Source organism: Schistocerca nitens, chromosome 2 (genome assembly GCF_023898315.1).
Source record: "Schistocerca nitens isolate TAMUIC-IGC-003100 chromosome 2, iqSchNite1.1, whole genome shotgun sequence".
Lineage (NCBI taxonomy): Eukaryota > Metazoa > Arthropoda > Insecta > Orthoptera > Acrididae > Schistocerca > Schistocerca nitens.
In genome coordinates this window covers 274,281,243-274,300,081 of record NC_064615.1, presented here as the reverse complement: position 1 = coordinate 274,300,081, position 18,839 = coordinate 274,281,243, and the positions used below count along the sequence as shown (strand labels likewise).

The following is an 18,839-nucleotide window of genomic DNA, read 5'->3' as shown; positions in this document are numbered from 1 at the left end:
AGGCCCTTGAGCCACATGAAGTTATTTTAGTATTAACATTTTAAAAATTTGCACTGTAGGTCTGCATTCTGGTGCATACGTTTAACTTTCGTTCATCTTTAGAGAAACTAAAATATTAATCGCAGCCATACATTCTCCGTACATTATTATGGAATACTATTACGAGTACTTTAAAATAAGCACACTTGTTCGGAGGTATGAATATACTGTAAGTCTAATGTCTGATACTATCCTATACAAATATTATCTGTATCTGAAAATTTCCCGAAATGTCGATACATTCAACGGACTGGCTGGCAATACACTCCCACACTACTAAATTAAGCTAACGCTTATGTCGTGAACGCGTGGCCGTACTGTAACATAAATATGCACTACTATCTTATATTAACTGCTGATGGACTGTCTAGATGTTTTCCAGAACATAAAGCGCCTCTTACTAGCGTGGTAACTACATTCGCCCTTTGTGATACTTAGACATATTTCGATTTGCATTCATAGCAGCAATAAAATATTCACCATTCCTGTTGCTAATAAATACATGTGTAAAATAAGGGCAAACACATGTAAACTGAAGTTTTGCTCATAGTCAAAAAGCGGTCTGAGGCGCCTTGTCACGGTCCGTGAGGCTGCCCCCGTCGGAGGTTCGAATCCTCCCTCGAAAACATGGTTCAAATGGCTCTAAGCACTGTGGGACTCAACATCTGAGGTCATCAGTCCCCTAGGCCTAGAACTACTTAAACCTAACTAACCAAAGGACATCACACACATCCATGCCCGAGGCAGGATTCGAACCTGTGACCGTAGCAGCAGCGCGGTTCCGGACTGAAGCGCCTAGAACCGCTCGGCCACAACGGACGGCAGTCCTCCCTCGGGCATGGGTGTGTGTGTGTTGTACATAGCGTCAGTTAGTTTAAGTTAGATTAAGTAGTGTGTAGGCTTAGGGACCGATGACCTCAGCAGTTTGGTCTCATAAGACCTTACCACAAATTTCCATAGGCAAAATGTGAAAAAACAGCAATTCAAATTTGACGTTGCCGACTTGCGCAGTATTCGATGTTCTCTCCATACATATTCCTACTCTATGCATACACTCACCCTAAACCTAAAGCGAAAATAAACTCGACGGGTAAACGAATCAGAAAATTTTCAACAACTATTTGTAGAATGAGTGTAATCGCGGTTGCTGCGAGAAACATTTGTTTGCAGTAGGTGTGGCGGATTCGCCAAATTTGTCCTGTGGCCAAAGAAGTTATAAATCAATTCTTGTTTCCGTATGCTAAATTGCCAACGGAAATAAGGACATTCAGAAAAACTCCAGTAAGCCTGAAATACGAAATACTGACTTGCCCTTCAACACTACTGATTTCAAGAGCTACGCCGTAAATGTTCGCAAAGCGTTGAAAAATTATTTAAGTAACATTATAATAAACCATTGATGAACAATCATTGTAACTAATGTCCCTGAAACAAACAGCAAAGTAATGTTTTGACGTAAAGTAATATGCTGGTGAACTTCAGCAACCATGATGTTTAATTTTTAGAAGTATAAAAAAGACACTTTTAATAGTTACTATTAAAGTCAGTCTTGATCTCTAATTTATTTATTCTGGTAACCGGTTTCGACCACGCCTGTGGTCACCTTCAGACGAAAACACTGTATGAGCAGGAGCATCCTTCTGGTGGTAGATCACTGCTCCTGCTCACACAGTATTTTGGTCTGAAGATGACCACAGGCATGGTCGAAACGTGTTACCAGAATTAAAAAAAATTGTGAGCAAGACTGATTTTAATAGTAACTATTAGTAATAACTTTGATCACTGTCTGCTCCCACGAGGTATTCAAAAGTAACACTTTTAAACAGTCTGAAGTGACTGTATGTACATACTTCTCCATTTTAAAGAGTAACACTTTAAATCATAACGAGAAATCACCAATTTGTATTTTGTAGTTTACTATGAAATTTTTGAAATACTGTTGTCACTGAAGGAATAATCGCTATGTGTTGACCGCTTGCGCGGATTCTCTCTGTTGAATCTAACATTCAGTAACATCATAGTGGTATCGTTACATACATATGATAAAAGAACATATTCACCCAAAACTCGTATATGAAATTTCTTCACCTCTAGTGATCTTCGCAGACTGGAATGAACTACTCTCATTAGGACAGAAGTGAACTGCTTGCCAGAATAAGAGGAGCGAAATCTGTTTGGCGTTGCAAGTCTGCTTTCTTTGGCGAAGTAATCTCATAGTCTTGGCGCATTGAGCGGTAGTGTGTTTCTTCTGTCTCTTCGCTCTCTGTTGTTATGGAAGATCTTTGCACGTGCGGTATCGTTAACAGAGTGCTTTGAGCTGTAGCTCTTAATGTTAGAGAATTTGTGCTGAGACAGTGTTTCGTGCGTAAGAGAACATTGCAATATGTCTTTTGACACATTCAGGTATATGAAAGAGTACCACATGGGCGATACGTTTATTGTACAAGTGTAAGTTATGAAATTTTGGCTTTGAGTTTGTAGTGCATACAGAAAGATTACTTTCTTCACACTTAATCTGATTTCGTGTTTCATTCTTGTAAAAATGCATTACTAATTGAGTTTGAGATTACGAAGTATTAGCGTAGATAATAATCCCGAAAACCATTGTATCGTAGCGTTGGCTGACGGATGTGGGTAAAATGTATTGGCTTACCAGACGTAAATATGTTTCGAATTTAGTTGCTAAAAAAAGTTTGCGCCATTTGTGTACCTAGTTCTCTGAAACGTGGCCTTAGTTAAAAATATATAAGGTAACGAGAAGTCTAATTTAACTGTCGGAACCAGAGAATAGTGTGTTTATTTAGTGTTGGAAGCTTGTAAACATTAAAGATAGCGATGTCCGAACACACAAATCCCACTACCGGCCGCGTTTTCCGATCTCATTGTTTTCTAATCACGAATTCAAATTTCCGTTCAATTTGACAGAAAGCTAGAGGGTTTAATATTAAATAGACATCATAATTTTGAGAAGTACTTAGTGATTTTTTGCACTATTTTCTCAAGGACCATGGCACGAACTCAGAAACAAAAAGCCGAAGATAACCGCCTTCATATAGAAAGTTTCGGTCATTCTTTAGTGGTGATCAACGGAACAGATTTGAAAGTACCCGTGTAGGTTAACATGCATTTATTTATAAATGACAAACGGTGACTACAATACGTGCTGTTAAAGTGACAGCGAATATGGTTACAGTTACCAGCCGTGACAAAAGAGGCTTAACAGCTTTCTCAATCCAAACAAATCTTCCCAGCTGTTTTTTCGGAACAGCCGTTTTTACATTTTCGTGTGCGGAGATTATCTTACGCTCAATTACATATTGATCCCTATTTATAACGGGAATTCCCTGCATGTTACACTTTTATGCTGAGATAATGCCCACACCTAAGCTGCAGAATGAAAACCTTAAGCCGACAAATCCTAGATTTTGGTAAAGTTCTCGAGTGAGTTCTTTTAGTTAAGAATGACAGCCCAGTGGAAGCAGAATAATTTATTACGGCAAATGAAAGAGGTACTTGCAGTTTTAAGAAATGTTGCGTTCCGTGTAAAGGTTTCTGTAGTCTGATTTCAACTATTGGCATCTGACGTTTGACGTCGAAACTTAGGGCAGTTACAGCACACCTATCGCCGCGGCTATATAAAAATCGTTTGAAGGTCTCTACCTCCTACAGATGTCACGCAACGTATCAGAAATTCACATACATTAACCTGTAAATTATATTAAAGGATTTGAAAAAATTGTTCTTAATTTAAATTAGTATCAGAATTATGTGGTGGTTTTTTTTTTTTAACGAATGAGATTACCGTCTGGGACACAACTTCACCTTATCACGTCATGACCCGAAAACTATTGAAGTCACTGAAATAAGTATTTTTCGTAGATTACCAAAATACCTTAATCGGCAACGGATCTTTCCATAGTTGCGTATCGTATCGCATTGCATTCGCTTTGTTAGCTTCGGGGAAACAGCACTTTCTCACAATTTTGTCAATATTCGACTCGTACCGGATCTGAAGTTTAAAGAATTCCTGTCTTAAGAATATCTCGTGAAGGCAAGGATATTAACGTTTGGTGGAAGTCACTCTCAAAGTATCACAAATCACTTCTTAATTTTAATACGACCAGGATTACTTTTTTCTTTGAATACGTATAACACTAGCGCGCCCGGAATGGAGAGGTGGCAGGCAAAATGTTTTGTGTAGCGGAAGTAGCAACACAGAGGGAGCCGAGGATGCCAATCTCCAGTTGATGAATTAGTCGCATCTTTCAAATGCTGACTTCCTTAAATCTAATTGATGAGGTTATGCGCAGTTCATAGTAAATATTGTGCTGCATCGTCATGTCATGACTCCAGTGATAAAATGTTATTGTATCACTCGTTTGTCGGGAAATAGGACTTGCTCCCATTGACAGGACGTTCACGCTCTCCTCTTGAAGCGTTTGTTGCTAATAACGAATAGCGTGAAAGTGAACAGGAAATACAAAAATCAGTTAGTCTCTGAGACTGAAATAATCAAGGAACGTAAAACGAGTGAGGGGTTCATTTAAAAATACTGGTGGACGCGACTCGACATAAGATTCCGAAAAAAAGTCAAGGTCAAAAGTGCGATTTTTTTTAATGATAATGGCTAGAAGGCCGGTGTTGGTTATTAATACTTAACTCTAAGTATTTAGTTTTATTAGTGATGGCCGGCTGCTGTTCTGTGTGCGAGGTTTGGAGTTGTCCGCCAGAATGAGGTAAGTAGCGCTTTGATTGCTGCAGGCAACAGCTTTCAGGTAATGAGCGTGTATCGCGCCCCGCAGTCTGAGGATCTGTCGGTTATCTGCGCGGCTGCTGATACCCGCGGGCTCAGAAGAGGCCGTTATCTGGCCAGTCGCTAACTGGACCCATGTTCTGCTGTTGCAGGCGGACGCGGTCGCTCAATGCGCCGTCCCCCATTCAGCAGTTCGGCCCCTGCGGGCGCATCATGAAGAATTCCGCGATGGTCATGTAAGTACCCACTTCTGCATTCTCTTAGTAAGCAACGGAGACCATGCTCTCCATTCAAAATGTTTTCATGTAGCAGTTTTGCAGACGTATTCACGGACTTCCAGATGGTCATGCAGCAGTGTGTGTGTGTGTGTGTGTGTGTGTGTGTGTGTGTGTGTGTGTGTGTGGGGCTGTTCCTACCCGCTCCTACCCGCGGAACGTAAACGTTGCACTGTCACATTCTATTGCCGCGAACCAAGTCGGCACTCGACGCGGCGGCTCATGGGAGCGACTGTAAAAGCATTTACTATTCACCATCAGCCACCGCACTGGGTGTCTGCTTGGATTGCGCAGGTAGCAGTCACGTACGCTGCACCTATTGATGTCGCAGCGCACGAGACGAGCAGCTGTGTTTCTCTCCCTGCCGGTCGCTGAAATCTGCACGAGACCCGGTATTAAGCTGCAGCACTAATGTATCCTCCTAGCCATAAAACGTCAAATTCCGTGTTTATGTGATTAGTAAAAAGGAAGAAACAGCGAAAAAACTTCAAATGATATTTCGTAAAATTTGAAGCAGAGCCTTAGTAATATTTCACTTAAATGACGCCTCCGCTCGCCCCCCCTCCCCCCCACGATGAAATATGATCTCAAATTTCATTCTTTATTAATGTTGAAAATTAAATTTCATTAATTTGTAGACACTAGTTATAAAATTAGATTAGTCTTTGTCATCATTTCCTACTAGGTGCTTTGTTGACAGTAGGCGCACCAGCTGCGAAGTAAGAAAATATACACTTTCTACCGCACAGCACTTTTTATAAAAATTAATTACACTTTCGCTCGTCGTGTCAGGAATGGACAGTGTACTCCCGTTGGCAACGAAAGGGTCTTGCAACTGAAGATATGACATCTAAAGAAATCTGTGGCAAAATAGTGCCCCAGTTGTTTTGTCAATAATATTCTTTTCCCAAGAAACCTCTCGAAAACGTTAAACACAGTGTGATTCTAAAGTTTTTCTGCGAATGTGTTTTACTGCGTAAAACGCATTTTCAGACAGCAAGATTGGAGGGGTACAATGGCGGGACTGACGGTGTGATTGTCGAATGACATTCGAAACAACAGCTACGCGTGTCAATTTAGTATCATACTTATTGCAAAAACTTGAAGAAAAATCTGACAGTGTAAAACACACGCACACGAGGTTGCCACAAGACACACACATTTTAGGACAGCAACAAAAGACAGAGATATTACACAGCATAGAGATTAGTATTAACATTTTACTTAAACACTTCTCCCAAATATTTATATTGCTAAATACAGCACTGGGCAGGATTTCTGGCCACTTCAATGGCGTTTGTACTGTCAACAAGAACAGAACCACTCTCTAGTGGTGAAATCTCTTCATAGAGCTTGGATAGCTATATTCGTTCTCTTGTCGCCCCCCCCCCCCCCTTTTCATTGGCAGTCACATGTTCTCACTCCGTTGTTGACACTTATATGCACTATTGCCGGTAAGTAGCCCAGGTAACTGCTCCGCAGGATCTTGCAACGACTCCTTAAGGCTGGTATTACACTAACGTATTTCTTTGACAAAGAAATATGATCAAATATTTGTCAAATTTCTTTGACAAAGATCTTTGACATGGCGCTAAAAAGGGAAGTTACACTGTCTTTATATTTTTCGTCAAATTTAAGATGGCGAATAACAACTTGTTTTAATGCGCTGCAGTACCACAGTTGCATTGTGTGTGTATTTGGATGAAAAGCGTCGGAAAAAAAGGAACAAAATTGGATGAAGCCAAAGGTATTACGTCATGATGATAAAAGCATTAAGCAAAATTTTATACGAAAGCTGCAAGTGGAGGACGTCAACTCTTATATATAAATTACTTACGAATGGATGAGGGTATATTCCAGTATTTGCTCAGTAAAGTGGCTTCTCAAATTACAAAACAGAATACTCCCTTGAGAAATGTTATACCTGCAGAAGACAGGCGAACTGTTGTAACACTGGGATTTCTTGATATAGGAGAGAGCTACTATAGTTTACAACACAGCACTCGAATATCACATTGCACGTTAACCAAACTAATTCCAGAAAAGTGTGAAGCGATTTATAAAGCACTGAAGGGGAATAAATGTTTAGTACACTACATGGGCAATAGGAACAATTTTTATTTTTGAATAATTTAATTAATGGGATCGGTGTTCCAACAACTACAAAATTAATAAAAAGTACGAAACAGATGAAGCACTTTTTCACTTGTGGCTTCCAGAGTTCAAAACTAGACAAAATACAATGGAAAGCTGAGAAAGAATGTTTTATTTTAGAGTGTGACCACATCCTCTATTCCGGCTTGCTGAAAATCTGACTGGATGTTTCCAGAGGAAGAGGCGGATGCTGTTTCTGTGGTTGTGGACGTATGTCGCCTGCAGCATATTCCACCTGTTCGTCGACACAATTAATAGCATGCACTGTGCCCCTTGCTCACCCCTCCGCCCTAGGCGAAGCAAGTTTGAGTCAAAGAAACACACCAAATTTGCAGCCATGTTTACAGACACTACAGAGACGTCAAATGGTTGTAGCGACGCCAGCGCTCCAAGCGATTACATTTTACATTGCAGTGAACAGAAGACGAACGACTTTTCTGATCAAATCTACGGCGAGGTTCTAGATTTGTTCATATTTATTTGATGACGAGAGAGATTTTACAAAGTTCCCTATTACATCATCAAATTACTTTGACATAAATATTTGACAAAGAAATATGACAGTGTAAGACCGGCCTAACTGAGCTCCGATTTGCTGGACTGCGGGCACAATCAGCATCAATAATATCTCCAATCTTCCGTCTGAATGGTTAGCGTCGTACTTTATACCCAGTGACGGTAGAATCCTTTTTACCGATAAGTGATTTTTCTTCAGGATTCCTTAAAAATTTTGACACAAAGCTCATAGTTGAATCATTGCCCATTCATATGTCCAGTGATTTTTCAAACTCTGTATTCTTAGCCATATGATTCGTCGCTCCGCAATCAGCGATTCACGAGTCTTCGTCCAGTTCGGCACGCAATACTTCATCAGTGAAAACCCGCTCAGCCACTTCACTTTTATTTTAGTTATTGACAGTTTTTTGTGTTTGACAGTAGGACACATTTTTTAATGTGGCCAAATCCACCACAACCGAAACATTTCAGCTTCTGTTTGTCTGTCGACTGTTCGTATTTGTTTGATGAAGTAACATTTCTGTCAGTGATGCATTCTGCATTATTTGTTTTTTTCACTGTTCGCTCTGGCAGTGAACAGTGCAACTAACGCGTCTCGTTTCTCCTTAAAGCACGACGACGACTTTCATCAGATGTTAAGACGTCCATTAAATGTTTCAAGTGTCTCTTGGTGGTCAGATCGTGCCCACTACGACTGTCGTAGTCTTTCATAACAGTAAGGCAGTGTGTCAAGTACGCGCATCGTTAATGACGATTCATCAGGTTTCACGCCGAGTTGCTGCATTTGAAGAACCAAGTTTTCAAACCGTGCAAGATGTGTCACCATGTCATCGCCTAAAGTCATGTGAAAATTGAAGAATTGTGACAGAACAATGTTTGCAGCTTGCTTTGTTTTCAGTTAAAACGTGGCATGTAGTTTGCCCTACATATCTTACGCACTCTCACGCGACCTACAACTTGTGCTTCGACAGTTCGGACAGTGATCTGAGTCGCTGCACGGTCAGCTTTGTCTCATGTTTTACCGCAGCAATAAACGCATCTATTTTGTGCTGATGTCGCATCCGGTGGCAAAACATCCGGTTTTTTTACGTCGCCAATTCACACTTAGTTTGCACTATCCGAAGCACGCAATAAATTTCGTACTGCAAAGTTTCATAAATGCCTCATTTTTAGCCGCACACAGTTTCTCATTAGCATGGAAATCCATTGTAGCCCTGTGAAACAGTTCAGATTTGCATCTGCAAAAATTCTACACGGGAACTTGCATAAACTGCTCACGTACGTACAATACGAACCGCACGTATCGGACAATACACTCTAAAGCATCTCTGGCGTCACGAAATGCAAAATTGCAGTACCCAATTTCTGCCTTGAACAGCGGACATACGACTATAACCTGTTGCAATAACGTCAAGAAAAAGGGTACAGTATAAAGCGCGCACGCACATCGTGGTTACTACAACTAGACATTTTAGAATAGAAACAAAAGAGATATGGTACACTGCATGTTGTTGTTGTGTTCTTGTCCTGAGACTGGTTTGATGCAGCTCTCCATGCTACTCTATCCTGTGCAAGATTCTTCATCTCCCAGTACCTACTGCAACCTACGTCCTTCTGAATCTGCTTGGTGTATTCATCTCTTGGTCTCCCTCTACGATTTTTACCTGCCACGCTGCCGGTACACTGCATAGAGATTAATATAAAATGTCACTTCAACAATACTGACACTTTTATCATAGCAGTTTTAGGTGGAAGGGGAGCGTTGACGATACTGACAGAGTTCGGGGCTAAATTAAGTTTGCGACACGATCAACCTCAGTAAACAACTGCACTGTAGCCGTTAACGAATGCATTGTGTATTCCGCTTTGTTTTGTGTTGGTGCGTTGCTCGTTGTTTCCTTATTTTACAATGAGCAAAGTGATTAACCATGGCTCACGTCGGGGTTCGTGTAGGCTCCAACAACATCTCTTGCCTTATGACCATTATGTCCGTTCTTTCGCGGTGGCACAGAACCCGGACGTAGACTGCCAGCCATGTGTGAGAGAGGCGGGCCTTCTCGGCCGTGGCTGTACAAGTTCTCGTCTGTTTACGTTGCGGCCGCCTGCCACTATATATTGTGAACAAAATATGGTGATTAGAAGGAATTCAGTGTTTTAGCGTGACTCAAGCTGCAACAACAGACACCTCGAATATCAGCAGGGCCCATGTCTTGTGGCGTTACATCAGGCGGATGTCCACTTCGGCAGACGACCAATCGCTGAATGATAGTTCGTTTGCACTAACGTTAATAATGGACAAGACTTAGTACAGCTTCGTCAGAGATCAAAGTAGTGCGAGTTGTCAGTGCCAACGTGGAAAATGCCTTCGCTGTGTGGCACGACGGTTCCCTGTTAACGTCATTCTGTTTACTATCGATAAGGTAGAGCAAATACAGTATCAGGGGAGAATGCGACAAACATATTTCAAAATTATGAAATTAGGTCGACATTGTGCAAGTTTCGGATGAGAGAGATGATGTTGAAGGTAGTGAGATTAGTGTATAACATGTATACCAACGAAAAGAAAGCAAAACGCCCACACTATTTCATTCTGTAGTGTTAAAAGGCAGTTCTTCATAACTTAGCGAAATCGTCGCACCTTTGCAAAATAATGTTATTTGTAGAACACCATAAGCTGCCAGGTAAAAATTTTTCATACAACTACTCTTTTGGAACGATCTTCATCTGGTCGACAAGTGCTGTAGCATTTGTTTACAAGAGTAAACGCGCTACATCCAAGCTATACTCTCGAAATTATGGAATATGTATGTCACAAGTAGGAGTTGCCTCCACAGTCTAGTGGATAGCGTTGCTACTGACGCAGAGGCCACGGGGATCGATATCCATTGAATAAATAGGTATCGGATCGTACAAGCAAGAGGCATGTTTGCATCGGGCTGGCAACACACATTTATTTATAAAAATAATGCAAGTCACTGTGTCGTAAACATTCTCGTTTTGGGCGTTTTTTTTCATTTTTACCATGAAATAGCTAGTTCCCTTTACACTCTAGGCAACAGGGAAAGTTGCTGGAGGGGGCTCTGTAAGAGCTTTCTGTAAAGGAGTAGGTGGAAACAATTGTTTCACTTTCGTCAGAGTTTGCCTAACGCGGCAGTGACTTAACAGCAACTTGATAGTGCACAAGCAGTATTCACAACTAATAAAATATTCTGGGCTATTATACCGTGGTCTAAGGGATTTCACTTCAAAACCCGACGTTTCGTCCCCGTCCGCGAAGGATATTTTCAAGGCGGATCGTAGCTTTGTTGAATGTCCGATTCACATTCTGGCTCGTTACAAGTAGTATTGTTTTAAAAAAAATGGCGATCAATTTGCAGCTGATCTCGGATATTGAGACATTTAATACATGTTGGGCTTTCGTTGTAACAGCACAGCAACGTACGCTGTTGCTCTCTTCGTCTTTCTCTGTCGTAAAAACATTTGCGTTGGCTTTTTTGTTTGAGTAAAAGAAATGATGGTGTGGCATTATTGGTCGGGAGACACTGGTGGTGTTTGGTCGCCTTTGCAAACCGGAGCGGCGACTTGTGGGTCTTTGTGATGGAGAGAGATGAAATGATAACACACAAACATGCGAAGAAAATCTACGATCCGGCCGGGTATCGAACCCGTAACACTGCATCCTAGAGGCAGCGACACTAAACATTAGACCACGAGCCGGGGAGTTACACTATTACATTATTTCGCGGTAAATAGAAGCAGCTTGGTTTGTGCAGTATGTAGCAGTCTTAATGTCGACAAAGGCGACTTTAAATTAAGGCGACTTTAAATTAACCTAACTGTTGTATGAATGATGTTTACAACACGAAAAATAATTACGTGACACGCAAACGTCAATAAGTGTGCGTGTGTGTGTTGCGCAAGTTGTTGCAAGAAGTAATGATGTGTTTCTAAAAGTGCAGTCACGTAACAGCAACGAAGCTACAGAATGATTCCAGATAAGAAATATCTAGAGTGAGCATCCGTCGCTTCTAAACACACGGTCAATGTGTGCTGTCACTGGTGCAGTTCTAGAACTGTTAATGCAATTTCTGCGATAAAAAAAATTAGTGCACAGCATCATAAATCCTCTAAGCTAACAGAGCAGGAAGACGTCTGTTACTATTAGGCTAAAAGCTGTCACGTTTATCCAAACGAAATCTTTTCTTAGTAATAATCTAATGTGCACACTTAATGTGGATGATATTATTCACTTAATGAGACGAGAACTATTGTGTTTATTTGACTTCATAAATGGTTCGTATTGATTACACCAGAGGAATATTTCTTTCGTTCGTAGTGGTTAATAATTTAGTGGTAGTCTGTATATCAAAATGAAATTTTTATATAGTCACAATCTTACTTGGTCTGTTTTTGTTGAATTCATGTTTTAACTTAATATGCTATTGTATTTGTAAATATGTATTTTGCTTGTGGATACACTGAACGTTCCAACTATTCATTCTTCAAATATCTCGACATTATAAAGCAACTTTGATTACTCCGGCCAAAGATACTGTTATCCAGGTCATCTCGCGTATCTTTTTGATGTTGTTGGCCCGAGTGAAATGCGCAGTGTATGTAGTAACGGTTTTATCCTTTCCAATGTGATCATTTAGGAATACCTTTGTGTCCACTAAAATGACTGCCCTGTAGTCTTTCCGACAAATGATATAGACATGGCCCTTTTTGACGTAGTGCCGTCTAATTCTGCCCATGCTTTCGCTTGCATCGTTTCCGGCGTGAAGTGGTCTCACGTGCAATAACAAATTCTCGCACGTCAGTTATTTTATATACGTTGTCGTTGTTCGTACCATACTACCATAAATGTTATCTTTCTCGAAGTTTTCATCCGTGATTACTGATCTGGGACGACTTAACATAGATTATCTTCAGCAAACTTCAGGCCTGTTTGTTTCTGCCAGCTCTCAAGCAGGAAACAGTTGCTGATGCGAAAATTTCATCTGCATCAAGAAAAGCATATCTTTTACCCAAATTGAAATTAAGAACAGATTTCTGACCCGCTTAGCGAACTCTCTCTTTCGCGAATTTCAGATCTTTACGTGGTTTTTGTAGGGGAGCGAGATATAATATAGGGTTATTCTAAATGATGGACCCATTACCAAAAAATCTTATGTATTCAAGTACAAATCCAAAACGAACAAGCTTTATATCAACGAAAATAGAAAGTTTCTGGCGGGCGGTGTTGGTTTCAGAAGCGGCCGGTAGAGCTAGCGCGGCAGTAGGGCCGTCATCCCGTTTCACTGTCAGTTGTGGTCCGACCCTGGTAGCTGAATGGTCAGCGTGATGGTTTGTCAATCCTCTGGGCCTGGGTTCGATTCCCGGCTGGGTCGGGAAATTTTCTTCGCCCAAGGACTGGGTGGTGTGCTATCATCATCCCATCATCCTCATCGCCTACAGGTCGCCGAAATGGCGTCAAATTGAAAGACCGGCACCCGGCGAACGGTCTACCCGACGGGGCAGTTGTGAGTGAGATGGCGACTGAGGAGGTCAAGGTTTTCTGCGTTCTTGAGTTCGCGAAAAGTGAGTCGTAAATTGCAGTGCAGCGGGTATTTCGTACCAAATTCGGCATTCAACCACCAACTCGCAAAAGCCGGTGCTAAGGAAAATGCACAGGCCGAGCGTGTGTGTCAGAGGATGATGTCCGACGGAGTCAAGAAACTTCTCTTCACAGGCCCAGTAAGTCTACCAATAGAGCCAGTCGAGAACTTGGAATATCCCAACGAACTGTATGGAAAGTTCTAAGACTGCGTTTGCTGTACAAGCCCTACCGATTACAACTCGTGCAGGCTCTCGACCCTAATGACAAAGGAAAGTGTCTCTCATTTTGTGGTCATATGCTAGCAAAGATACAGTATGACGCATTTCTACAGCGTGAAATTTTTAGCGATAAAGCGACGTTCCACTAAGTGGGAATGTCAACAAACATAACGTTCGCATGTGGGATTGGAAAATCCACGTGCACCACGGCAACACGAAAGAGACTCACCAAAGATCAAAGTGTTCTGTACCGTAGCCCCTACAAAGGTATATGGACCATTTTTCTTTGCGGAAAGAACTGTGACGGGAATCGCGTACCTGGACATGTTGGAACTTTTGTGGCGGCGTTCGTAGCGACAAACAATTCGCTGTAGAAACGGCTTACGAAGTCACCGCCACACTTTTAATAGCAGGCCGACCGGTCCGCTGGAACAGTGAACAGAAAGATGAAACCCCAAACACTCTGATTAAATAAAAGTCGGTACTTATCTTTATTAACGAAGATACAGGAACACAGTAGTGAACTCCGTGTCTACAGAAATCTCTCTAGTTCGAGTCAGAGCGGCTAGGTCAGCGTCGGCTGACGACAAACAACTACTCTGCTGCGATGAACACACAACTGACTAGCAAGTACACAATTCGGTGGCGAGTATACAACTGAGCGGCGAATACAGAACTGTCCTAGCGCTCGCGACTCCAGCGCTTAAGAAACCAGAAGCCAGCGGTGGCGCGCGCAGACTTGCGGCGATTTCCTGTCTCGCTGGCGCTGCTTATGCGGACGGCGTCCGGACTTTGATGCTGCCAACCTTTTGGCAGCGGTCTCGGGTGGCATTACTGGCTAGGATATAACAGGAACAATGGCTGTTCCCTCAAGTTACGGAAGATACTCAAGACTTCATTTTCCAATAGGATGGAGCTCCGCCCCATTGGCACCCTGATGTACGAGGCTGTTTCAATGAATCCCTTCCTCAGCACTGGATCGGTCGCAGGGTACTTGAGGACCTGGCTCTGTACTTCCGGCGACCGTGCGGAACCGGATCACTGCTGCCGTGCACTCAGTAACAGCAGATACGCTTTCGTGCGTGTGGGACGAGTTTGGCTACCGCGACGATGTTTGCCGTGCAGCAAACGAGGGCCACATTGAACATTTATAACATTTCTAATTGTCAAATAATTATTGAAAACTAATTAATAACAAATTATTAAATTTATATCAAACATTATGAAAAAAACTTTCAAACTTCATCTTTACAGTGGTATAAAGCTTGTTCATTTTGGATTTGTACTTGAATAAATCCGAAGTTTTGAAAATGGATCCATCATTTAGAATAACCCTGTATATACTGAATGCAAAAGAAAGTGGTATACGCATGCGAAATCAAATACAGAGAGATGGAAACACAGAATACGGCACTACGGTCAGCAATCCCTATCTAAGACAACAAGTGTTGGATCGGTTACTGCTGCTACAATGGCAGGTTATCAAGATTTAAGTGAGTTTGAATGTGGTCGGCTCACGAGCGATGGGACACAGCATCTGCGAGGTAGCGATGAAGTGAGTACGACCATTTCACGAGTGTACCGTGAATATCAGCAATCCGATAAAACATCCTGCAAGAACGAGACCGACGTCGACTGAAGAGAACCGTTCAAAGTGACAGAAGTGCAACCCTTTCGCAAATTGCTGCAGATTTCAGTGCTGGGCCATCAACAAGCGTCAGAGTGCGAAGGTTTCAACGAAACATCATCGATATGGGCTTCTGGAGCCGAAGTCCCACGCATGTACCCTTGATGACTGCACGACACAAAGCTTTACGCCTCGCTTGGGCCCGTCAACACCGACATTGGACTGTTGATGACTGGAAATATGTTGCCTGGTCGGACGAGTCTCGTTTCAAATTGTATCGAGCGGATGGACGTGTACGGTTATGGAGACAACCTCATGAGTCCGTGGACCTGCATGTCAGCGGAGGACTGTTCAAGCTGGCTGAGGTTCTGTAATGGTGAGCGTGTGCAGTTGAAGTGATGTGGGACCGCTGATATGTCTAGATATGGTTCTGACAGGTGACACATACGTAAGCATCCCGTTTGATCATCTGCATCCATTCATGTCCATTGTGCATTTTGACGGACTTCGGCAATTCCAGCAGGACAATGTGACACCCCACACATCCAGTATTGCTACAGAGTGGCTCCATAAAAACTCTTCTGAGTTTAAACATTTCCGGTGGCCACCAAACTACTCAGATATGAACATTATTGAGCATATTTCGGATGCCTCTTCAGGAATCTGTCGTAAGCGACCAAGCCATTTGGTATTCATGCTACAGACTGTCTCAAGGATCTGGGTCTCTCAGGCATGAAAATACACACCCATAGATGGAAGCACTGGCGTCTTCAGACGCCCAAAGCGCTTTTAAGCTTGACACAGTAGAAGAAAACTTGTACTCCAGATTTTATTTTTACTTTGTTTTTGTCTATTTTAAGTATGTACCGTAGTTTTATCGTTATTTATACAGATGGATTCCAGGAGGAGAATGCTCTCGGTTGTTCTGCTGTTTTCATTGATCGAATTTTTAAAGTGTCAGTAGTAGGGCAAAGAGAGCACCACCACATGTTGCACTGTTGCCAGATTTATTTAAGATGGCGGTGATAGACATGGCAACGTCGCAATGACGTCATGGGGGGAAGTTCACATTTTGGCGGAAAAAAGGTCACTTGGCCGACCTCCACTAACATAAGAAAATGACAGGAAAATTTTGGCAGAAAAATAGGTCACTTGGGCTATCTCCACTAACCTAAGTCATCCGACCACCACCTCTTCCTTGGAATTGGTTGGAAAAAGACACAAACTGTGCTGGGCTGCTGGATAGGATGGACTGTACTTGATTTATTTTGGAACAATTTATTTAGCGATGGATTTCACATGGTTCATTTATTACAAAAAAAATGGTTCAAATGGCTCTGAGCACTATGGGACTCAACTGCTGTGGTTATCAGTCCCCTAGAACTTAGAACTACGTAAACCTAACTAACCTAAGGACATCACACACATCCATGCCCGAGGCAGGATTCGAACCTGCGACCGTAGCAGTCGCACGGTTCCGGACTGCGCGCCTAGAACCGCGAGACCACCGCGGCCGGCCATTTATTACACTGATACAAAACACTTGCTCTGACATGCTTGGGGTCACACTGTATAGTCTACAGACCCGCGAACTACTCGTAAATCACTGAAATAATGCATGGAAAACGCTCTGCAGACACGCTCACTAATTGTAAACTGACGAAATAATGCATTGCACAGACTACAGACCTGTTCACAAAATAATGCAACCATCCACTACTCGTGAAACTGTAAAAGAATAATGCATATTTAACACTCTGCCACAGTACTAAACAGCTGAAAATAATGCACTGCACAAACACTCATTGCACGTAAAAAAACGCTTCCGAGCTATCGTTAAGAAATTCGGCTGCGACGTGTCAGCGAATTATTTCCTACGGAGGTCCCAAGGCACGCACTCCCGACTGCGCGCTCACGCCGGTCCCATACGCAAGGCCCCTCTGGGCCGTGCACACGTGCTTACCGTCGCTGGCGCCATGCCTTTCTACGTGCGGTCCAGCGAAGACCTAATTGCCGAGCGACTCACCATCGTAGGCGCAGATAAAAGGTCGTCAGTGTTATCCTTATGTCGCAGGTCTATGTAAATAAGAGCAAAGTACCCCTCTGAATGCGCTATGGAAATCTGTTTCAATGCTTCCCAGAATAGCACAGGGTGCATTCTCCCTAGCGATCCTAACGGGACATGTGAGACGCCTCCGGCCGCGTACGTGTTCACCCAGCCACCAAGCGTACCCGTCAATCCAGCACAGGCCTAATTGCCAAGCGAGAGATGTCTGCGTAGCGACTTACCCGTCCAAGCGCATTAAAAGGTTCTGAATGTTATGTCTCTTGTCTTTAAATAATAGCGAAGTCTCCCTCTGGACCTGCTATAGAAATCTTTTGCAGTGCTTCCCAGAATGACACCGAATGTATTCTTCCTGATGTTCCTAACAGGAGAGCCCGTCCATCACATATAAGCTCCTCATGAAAATCGTGAAGTGTCGCAGAAATAGTTAACGGCCGCTTTTGTTGTTGTTGTTGTTGTTGTTGGAGATTTCCTGATGTCTCAATTTGTCTGCATGGGAATTCTTGACCTAACAGGAGCTGTTTACGAAAATAGCTCAGAATAACACCGAATGCATAATTCTTGATGTTGCTAACGAGACAGGCCGTCCGTCACTGAATTTACCCATCAAACAATTGCTGCTGCCAGTGTGGGAGCCCCATCCACCAATGTCTTCTGCAGACGAGACTTTCAGCAGCAAAACTACTTTTCACAGATCGCCATATTACACAGACATTAAACCCCGCAAAAGTGGTCTGCAGAACTTCAAGTACATCCCACGTACTCAGTGTGCCGCAGTGCAGCGCCGACGAAGGAAATTGCCGCCGTAAACGCGGCCCATGACCGCTGCTGCGGAAGCGCGTCAACCAGCCGGCAGTTGACGACCCCCCACCCCAAGAGGGTCTGAGTGGTAGGAGTTCGAACACTGTCAATACTCAGCGCAAACACTCGTCATATTGAATCTTCTCAAATTTCTGCAGAGCATACACGCGACACACGCGGTCCCGAAGGCAACTCAACGCAAACTGGGTATTAGTTCACTATTTACCCGCCCAGGGGGAGCCGTGAGCCAATCATAAGCCAAAGCTTTCTTGGATTCTCTGATCCGGTGTGCAAAGGATGGGCAAGCCCCAGCTCGGAACAAAGGCGTCTGCTGAGATGCTTTTTCCGGTCCCGACCTGCCTGCTTGCTGCTGTGCTTTCTACGGTCATCTCAAGACTCACAAGAATATTGGGAACCAGGCACATATTTATCAGTGTACCCACAATTAAATATTAGGATTGCTGCTGCAGTCTGACACTGAGCACTGTGCTGGAAATGTCTGCTCTTGACAGCCATGGTTCTGGGACGAATCTCAATATCTGTAGCACACACAATTTTCCACGTAAAATAAATCTTTCATGCCCATTAAGGCTATCGATATGCTGAATTTATACCTCCCTCACAACAGGACACACAGTAGCGACCACCAGACACTCGTACAGATACCGCGAAGACTGTTGTGCAAAGGCTGGTTCGGTTCCCCTCGGCACAAAGGCATCACTGTGTCTGGCCCCGACCTATTTGCTTACTTGCTTTCTGTACCCATCTCCAGACTCTGGGATTACAAGAACA

General features: G+C 42.9%; 1 protein-coding gene across 6 annotated transcripts in view; it reads left to right on the top strand.

Annotated features, from left to right (window-relative positions):
• The window catches only part of LOC126236018 (NAD kinase-like), a 546,376-nt gene that overhangs the window by 415,537 nt on the left and 112,000 nt on the right, over positions 1-18,839 (top strand). For all 6 annotated transcript variants that reach the window (XM_049945035.1, XM_049945034.1, XM_049945036.1 and 3 more), the window contains exon 2: positions 4,945-5,028. In XM_049945035.1, the coding sequence (XP_049800992.1) occupies positions 4,945-5,028 (84 nt within the window). The remainder of the gene's footprint in view (positions 1-4,944; positions 5,029-18,839) is intronic.